The sequence below is a fragment of the Dermacentor variabilis genome, chromosome 3 (genome assembly GCF_050947875.1).
Source record: "Dermacentor variabilis isolate Ectoservices chromosome 3, ASM5094787v1, whole genome shotgun sequence".
NCBI classification, from domain to species: Eukaryota; Metazoa; Arthropoda; class Arachnida; order Ixodida; family Ixodidae; genus Dermacentor; species Dermacentor variabilis.
In genome coordinates, this window is record NC_134570.1 from 66,921,089 (window position 1) to 66,929,869 (window position 8,781).

Here is an 8,781-nt window from a genome sequence, read left to right on the forward strand (position 1 = left end):
TACTGAACTCTTGTTGCCTTGCCCTGCTATTCATGATTATCTTTGTTTTCTGCATACTAACCTTCAACCCCACAATAAAGCTGCACATGTGAAGATTCCACAGTAAGCCACGCTTAACCTGATCTCCCTTTCCCTTACCCATTTCCAAATATGCCTCGAGCCATTCATTTAAATAATACATTATACGCCCTCTCTGTACAGCTGGTGCCATGCCACGCTCCTACTCCTGCTAGTGTCAACGTACCTTATCACAAGTGAACAGCAATTCGGCATTGTTGAAATAGGATGTTTTGTACTAAAGGAACAGGACAACTGCTTCAGACTGCCAAAGTGTTCCACACAAAAAGGTAAGATCACTGCTTCAGTCTGCCACAGCTAACTACAGTGACATTCATAGCTCCACCCACGGCTCTCACGCACAGAAACAAGAACTCACGGCCACAGGGACACTGAGACCTGGCACAGCGGGGGCCTCCATAAGGGCCAATGCCATAAGCACGGTGGCCGAGAGCAGGTCGAGGCAGTAGAAGAGCACATTGTGCACGACGAGGTAGGCTGGCAGTGCTTCGCGGCTACATGGGTGAAAGTCCAGCTTGTCATTGTTTTCACCTTCCTGCAAGGTACGCACAAGTGACCAGTATAGAAAATGAGGCAGTTCCCTAGAAGTGCTGCAGGTGTGAAGCAAGATGAAGACAAGCTAAACAAACAAGACTGTGCTTTCACATTCCCATAATCACTAGTGCATGTGAAATTGCAGTGTTGTAACTGCTGGGCATAAAGCTTTGGGTACTGCAGCAATGTTTATCAACTTCATCAACTGGTGACCTAACTACATTGTCATATAGCATTTTTCAGTAATAATGTGTGAGAGGTGTTGTCATTTGTCTGCTTCCTGTGTTTTAATTTATATTGGTACGGTGATGCACATCTGATACGCATTGTATGATAAAGTATATCATGTGGCTGTAGCTGTCATGCAGCTATGTGTGGCCAGAGGCTTCACTTGGAATACTGAGAAGAAACAATAGATGTTTTGATGGCTTAAATTATGGTTCCGCTGAATCTTACACCCGATATCTGCTAGTCAGTACTCCTAATGGCATGCATTGTAGCAAATGGCTACTGTAGAGGCTGCTGTTCTTCCAGCTTGACTGGGAGATGGTTAAGTCCAAAGCACACAACACATCTATCTAAAACTAAAACAAAACAAAAAAAAGAATTTAATGCCCATTTTCATTCTCTATTTCTCAAATTAGTATTGTCTTAATGACTTAAGTGTACAGCATTTGATCGCACCATAGCACTACGTTTTATTTGATGCCTGTTAGCATAAAAATTTCAAATATATATAAAAAATGTTGGAAACCCAAATTCTTTCCATTACAAATTTTGTTTGTGTGTGACCACACAACAATAAGAAGCCTAAAACATGGTGTGCATATGAGAATTTTAGTTATTCAGCTATGAACACGACCAACTATTATATGACCTTAATGCTACTCCATAACATGCTGATATTAGTTATTGTATCCATTATTATAAGTATTAGTTTGTCAATATCACCATGGCATGAGATAGCTTTCTGAACGTACAGGTTGGTTGCCTTTCTGCCAAACGTGCAGCAAATGAGCACAATATCAGGGCACTATATCATGCTAACACAAAGTGGCCATCTAGCCTAGACAGCCGCGCATCCAAATTTCAGCAGAATCATCCAATGGAAAAGCCTTGCCATACTGCACATGTGTTTGTACACAGCCTGAAATTACAATACAGCTTCAAATACAATTTTTCTACACTTTGCTTCTACAACAAGGAGAGCTCAAAGGCTCAGCTTCGAAAAAATTTGCAATACCTCAAGGAATATTGCCGCCTCGTGGTAATTTGACTGCCAGCACTTTGCCAGCCGTTCACCATGTATTTCACCGCTGGGGAAACTTAGTTCTGTGTGCTGTGAGCAACAGGTTTCCACGGAATTGGTGAGATCTAATGGGATGTCATCATCTGAGAAAACATGAAAAGAATGAGAGAGCAAAGAAATTCAACATAAATATTTCCAAATTATAACATAAGAATTCTTTACAGCCAGCTAACAGACTTGGCAAAGCTAAACAGCTTGGCTTGCAAGCTCACTCTTCAGACAGCTTCATTAGCTCACATGGGCATGTGAGGAATGCACATGAATATGAAAATTTTGGCAAGCTGAATAAGACCAACCGCCTATTTTAAAACTACATGTTTGAAAGATTTTTCCTTTAGATGGATTTCAGTATATGCATGTTTGCAGGGTGTCCGGCATAATATATAACTGTATAATTGATGGTTGTTTCAACGTTCTAGATCAACACCTGGGCTATAAGAAATGTAGTGTACGACTCTGGATTGATAATGACCATTCGGTATTCTTTAATGTGCGCCTCAACCTAAGCAGAACTTCTGCATTCCAAAATGGCATTTTGGAATGCCAACCTCATAAGCTATTGCAGCTGAGGGCAACGAAGGCACTGGGACAGCTTTTGAGGACGACAGACATGCACAAGTGGCTGCAGCCTCAGTTGGTGTTCGTTGTGGTACAAGTCATCCTGTACTGTGATAGTTTGCAGTGTTAATGACCGGCTGTGATATTGCTTGTCTGTGTTCTCTTTCTCCATATCTCTAATCGGCTTTTATTGACAGATGCGGTGTTTCCACGGGAGCTTTTCTAGAAATTCTTTTAATGTACTTGAAGTCGACGCTGATTGGGTGGAGAGATGGCATTTTTCTGCAGAAATCATGCATTTGTATTGGCTCAAAGGTTGCCCCTATTCTTAGCAATATTTACCTGAGTAAGGTTGACAGCTGCTTAGAGAAAGCCTTAGGTGATAGTGTTATCAAGATATTTCGTTACATTGATGATTACCTTATTTTCTGCTGATAGGGAAGAATTGGATTTCGCTGCTACCTGAGTAAGTGAGCAACTTAAACTTTATGGAGGACGATTAAAGTTTACCAAGGAATTTCCTCAGCGACGCGTAATTCAGTTTCTTGACATTTCCCTGGTCTTCGAACGAAATCACGTTTGTTGGCAGTACTCGCCAAGATCTTCGAAGCCGTTGCTAAACTTTCAATCCAAGCATTCCAAAGTAGTAAAAAACGGAATTGCCATGTCGTGCCTTAAGTGTTCTCTCGCCAGATACTGCATGCACAAAATGAGCGCCAGTTTTAATGTGCAGGTCCGGCACCTATTAGAAGCAGGTTATCCTAGTATAGCAGTGGCCACTGTGGCTGAGCGCCTAAAGAAGTCGGTTTCGAGGGGGAAAGCAGTAATAACAAAAGAAAAAGAGTAGTGGCTATTCTGTACATTCATTCAGTGTCGCACAAGCTTAAAAAAGTTGCAATTAGATATGGTGTTAATGCTGCTTTCACTGCTCCCAATAAGCTAGGTAAGGTATGCACTGCCGTGCAGAGGAAAAAGGAGCAGGTAAAAGGCAAAAGAACAGATATTTGTCCAGTGAAGCACAATAAGAACAACAGGTTTACTGACTGTCGTATGGGTGTGGTTTATAAAATTTCCCTTAGCTGTGGCCAGTTCTACATAGGGCAAATGGGGTGGTGTATCAATCAGAGGCTAATGGAACATAAAAGGTGGATTGCCTTCTAATATTTCCCTACATTGCCAAGATTGTAACTGCACGCCAGAGTTAGATGAATGCGCGATATTGTACAGGCATAAGAATGAAGATACGCATCTTATGGTAGAGGCATGGCATATCTATAACGGTGGAAGTGCGTGCGTAAGTCAGCCTTCGACGATTACTTTACATAAGGAAGAGATTAGGTGCCTTAACAGTTATCTCTCACGTAGACCGACACATGTACCCGACTGACACGTGGTGATACCATTCCTGAGCTTGCGCAGATGAGTTTCGTGTCTTCTTTCTTTTTTTGCCTCAGTGCTCCCTTCAGTTGATAGTTGGCGTTCGTGTTGTCCACTTCTCTACTCTTGTGTCCTGTCTGCACGCCTCACCTCTTCTTTACACTAAGCAAGGTCACTATTTCATTCATACCAAATCCTCTTCACATCATGTATGGTACAGTATATTAATTTGAATTGTGTGGCATAATGAAGCATACAGCAACTACGACCACATATTATGAAATATATATTTTGGATATGCTTTTTCTTCGCTTCTGCTGTTTTATGGACAGGGATGATGTTTCGGGCAATGTTTTGGTTTCAGGCTAGCTGGTAATCCTTGACGCATACTTATTCAGGACATTCAGGATATTTATTGGCAGATGTATTTATTGAATTCATTTCTTTTGGCTCTTTGTTCTGTCTCCTTGTTGTTGATTTACAGCAAAAGCGTAAATAAGTAACAGTGATCTTTCTTGACTAAACGTTCAGCTGTAAATCACTGTTGTGTTTACGTTCTATTACCTGTCCACATATATCCATGATGTGTTTCGTGTATCATATATGTTACCATGTTTTAAGAATTAAATCACATGGAAACGCAGCACCAAATTTCAAGCAGTGCAACAAGCGTCGCTATTAAAAAGAATAATAAGGGAAGAATTTTCATGCGTCACACACATCTATCACAGGCAGAACGCGCGTCAAAGCGCTCGTGCGTTTCGCCGGTGCTATATAAATCTACGGCAAGAAGCAATCGACTAGCCGCGCCCAGCAGCTTTGCAGGACTTGCTGATGTATAAATAAGCCATGCCGACTACCGAACATTGAAATAAACTGCCACGTACTGTGAAAATCGTTAACGTCAATGTTTCATTTCTATTATATTCACACACGTACAACTGAGCGTGCATGCTGATCACGTCGCGTCCTCGACAATTAAGTCATAAATCGGACTACCATATCGAGTACGGTTAGGCGCGATCGGTAAGCTGCGCAGCGCTGACTGCTCCCTTAAACTACTGAATGACACTTGGAACCACCTGGCGATCAGGAAACAGGAAAGTATTAGCGATTAACGAAAACCCGATCTCGTTCCGGAAGGTTTCAAGACGTCGCACGCAGCAGAAGAGCAGGCGATTTAGTCATACGCCAATAACATGTCTTCCAGGAGAAAATTTCTCTACACCGCTCGGGATGCGCGATCGCAGACTCTACGACGAAGCGCAAAGAATGAGAAAAAGCGCGTCTGCTACTAGCGTAGCGGACGCGCCATAACCTACGGGACTCCGTGGACCAAGACGTGCCAGCGCCGATACGCTCGGTGCTCTCGTACGACACACATCTGTCAGCCCTCACGAGAATATTCCGGTCGCTGTCGTCGCTCTCACTAATTTGCAAGCGATGAATACCGAAGTTCGCCATTCCTTGGCCATCCCACAAGGTTACAGCACAGACAGCGCTGCATCTACAGCGCAACAGGCAGCCGCCCCCGAAGCAACAGTGTAGGCGAGTGTTAGCGAGCCGATCCCGCTAAAATAAGCGAAATCATGTGCCAGCCAACAACAAAGCGCAGCATGGTTCTTCAGAGCACACGTCTAATTAATCTTGAAAAAAAATTATAATTCTACATTATCTCTCCTTTATAAAGACTCACCTAAAAGGGGTGTGACACTTAGGATCTAGTGGCTTAATTGTCAAACAGATACTTTTCCCCACTTGCTTTTGTCACTTTCATTGTGGCATATGAGCTATATAACTACGAAGCAACGTGATGACTGTCACATTTCCAATGGTTTGATGAAAGTTCGGAAAGCACATCTTTTAGTGTAAAAAGGGGAAGAAAAAAGACAACAGTGCGTTCCCAGTTAATGCGTTTTCCCAGATATTACGAGGGATGAGTACCGTTCAACAAAACTTTTATGTCTAACACTGTCGTTCTCACACTTTCTTTAATTTTTTAATATTTTTTTGCTGTAAGCTGAAATGTTAGTCAAAGTAACGTGTATGAAATGCAACGCGCGGCAATACGTTTACCTATTTCCGTTTAAGAGGAAGCTTTAGCTCGGGCCCAACTTCGACGCGGCCTATTGAAATACATGTAAAACGCAAAAACGTTTTTTCTGATATAACCCCTGGAGCGATTTTAATGAAATTTGTTCCATTTGACAGAGAAATAAATTCTAGTGCCTGTTGGAAGCGGAATTTCGATTTAGATCCTGACTATTGTTAAAAGAATTTTCAAAAAATCGAATATTCGAAAAGAATGGATAGAACGAAGTTTACAAATTTATAACTCTGCATCAAAAACAGATATCGCAGTTCTGTAAACGGCATCCATTGCACCATTGAAAGCGGGCAAATTCGATATGTCACTTTATGTGTTACGTGAATGTGTTGCGTTGTTTACAAAGGTTTTGCAAAAGCTGTATTTCCATATTACTAAATTTTTTTAGATTCATGTATAGCATATCAATTTCGTCCGCTTTAGATGTACTATTAGATACAATTCACAGAATTGTATTATCGTTTTCTGTTTCTGAGTTAGAGTTGTAAACTTCATAGTTTCGTTTTTGAAAACTTTCGATTTTTGCCAATATTTAATAAAAAATTGAGGAGCTAAATCGTAAATTCGAAACCGACAGTCACTAGATTTAAAGTTTTTCTTTTGAACGCAACAAACATCGTCAAATTTGGTGCAGTGGTTGCCGAGAAAAACAAATTCTCTTTTTACATGTAAGCGCCCGAGCTAAAGCTTCCTCTTAATTTAAGAGCCGTGTTTGACCAACTAATACGTTTTCCCGGCTAGTAAGTTCTTTTTTTTTTGTTTTGGTTTCCGTCGAAGACGTATTAGCAGAGTTCTGTTGTAGTATAGGCCACTATATATGTAGTTGCCTTGCCCTGCACATGGTAGCTCCAACTTCATACTCGTATATCAATTTGGCTGAATTTTTTGGCGGTAGTTTTAGCCTGGCGAGAGTAACATTTATATAGCGGTCGATCCTGCACTCTCGATACTTCCCGCGTCAGTCATAATAAATGGTATCCACTCTTTGAACCCATATTTAACAAATTTATCGGCGCATCGACACCTCATCTTCTCTTGGAGCAATATCTGCCCTACCCGAAGAACTGGTCGCCTTTCGCTAAATTGCGTTGTCGGGTTGCTGCCTTAAACTCCTTTTCACTGAGCTGGTCTAGCACCTCCTGTGCCTCTTATGTGGTGACTATGACAACTTCGCTGTTTCATGTCTTCACGGAAAATTATTTTAGAAGCAGGTGCTTCTAAACATGGTGAGAACATTCTCACCATGTTGGATCGAATCTTTCCATTCTATCTTTAGAAGCCTCCTCTATTGGACATCGTCATATATGGATGCGCGCGTGCTCACCCGTTGAGGAATATGTTTCATTGACGACAAATTTCTTGCTAAATTCTTAGAACACTAAATTATTTTGCTTTTCCTTCGATTTACTCAAAATTATTCACTTGCTTGGTCTCTACGCGTATAGCTAGAACACACACACACAACACACACACACACACACACACACACACACACACACACACACACACACACACACACACACACACACACACACACACACATATATATATATATATATATATATCTTTTCTAATCCCATCCGATTCTTGTCCTCCCCAATGTAGGTATGATCCGTATTGGGATGAAAGCCAATCAATTAACCAACTTGGCATCTCCCTCGTAAAGTTAGTGTACTTATGCTAACTCAATGATCTCCAGATGCCAATGGAAAATTCTGGACATCAGTTTCCCCAACTAAAATAAGTTGGGTGGCTGGTCTGGCAATTTATACAGTGATCAATTTTTTTATATTATTTCATTTCTTTTAAATATTTTCTTACCAGTATTTTTCTTTCTATTTTCTAAATTTATCTTCCTTTAACCCATATGCGCGTTATCAGTGTGACGCAGCATTCTCGACAGGAAAGTAGCGAGCGCCGAGTTTTCAGGAAAGGAAACGCTAGCAGGGCAGATGACGATTATTGTTGTGGGACAAACATACACCCCAAAGGGTGCAACCGTTTTAAGAGTGAAGTTACAACCTTTGCACTGTTAGAAAAAATTACACTCTTTGGGGCTTATCTTGTCCCACAACGATAATCGTCATCTGTCTTGCCCGCGTTTCCTTTCTTTAACGCTGCGAGCCCGGTACTTCCCAGTCACGAACGGCATGCGCGTTATCAGTGTGACGCAGCATTTTCGACAGCACTCTTAAAATGGTTGCACCCTTTGGGGTGTATATTTGTCCCACAACACTAATCGTCATCTGCCTTGCTTGCGTTTCCTTTCTTGAAAGCTCGGCGCTCGCTACTTTCCTGTCGAGAAGCTGCGTCACACTGATAACGCGCATGCCGTTCGTGACTGGGAAGTACCAGGCTCGCAGCGTTAAAGAAAGGAAACGCGGGCCAGACAGATGACGATTATTGTTGTGGGACAAGATACGCCCCAAAGGGTGTAAATTTTTCTAAGAGTGAGGGAAGTACACTCTTAAAACGGTTGCACCCTTTGGGGTGTAAATTTGTCCCACAACAATAATCGTCATCTGCCTTGCTTGCGTTTCCTTTCCTGAAAACTCGGCGCTCACTACTTTCCTGTCGAGAATGCTGCGTCACACTGATAACGCGGCGCCGTTCGTGACTGGGAAGTACCGGGCTCGCCGCGTTAGAGAAAGGAAACTCGGGCAAGACAGATGACGATTATTGTTGTGGGACAAGATAAACCCCAAAGGGTGTACATTTTTCTAAGAATGTAGCGAGAGCCGAGTTTTCAGGAAAGGAAACGCAAGCAAGGCAGATGACGATTATCGTTGTGGAACAAATATACACCCCGAAGGGTGCA

General features: G+C 42.0%; 1 protein-coding gene across 3 annotated transcripts in view; it reads right to left on the reverse strand.

The window, feature by feature from the left end:
- Positions 1–8,781, reverse strand: part of LOC142575796 (two pore calcium channel protein 1-like) — a 37,846-nt gene that overhangs the window by 27,828 nt on the left and 1,237 nt on the right. For 2 of the 3 annotated variants that reach the window (XM_075685450.1, XM_075685452.1), the window contains exons 1-3: positions 5,179–5,402; positions 1,856–2,004; positions 437–613 (exon numbers count right to left, since the gene is read on the reverse strand). In XM_075685450.1, coding sequence (XP_075541565.1) covers positions 437–613; positions 1,856–2,004; positions 5,179–5,320 — 468 coding nt within the window. In that variant the 5' untranslated portion in view covers positions 5,321–5,402. Of the gene's footprint in view, positions 1–436; positions 614–1,855; positions 2,005–5,178; positions 5,403–8,781 lie in introns of those variants that run through there. The other variant, XM_075685451.1, reaches the window with a different exon arrangement.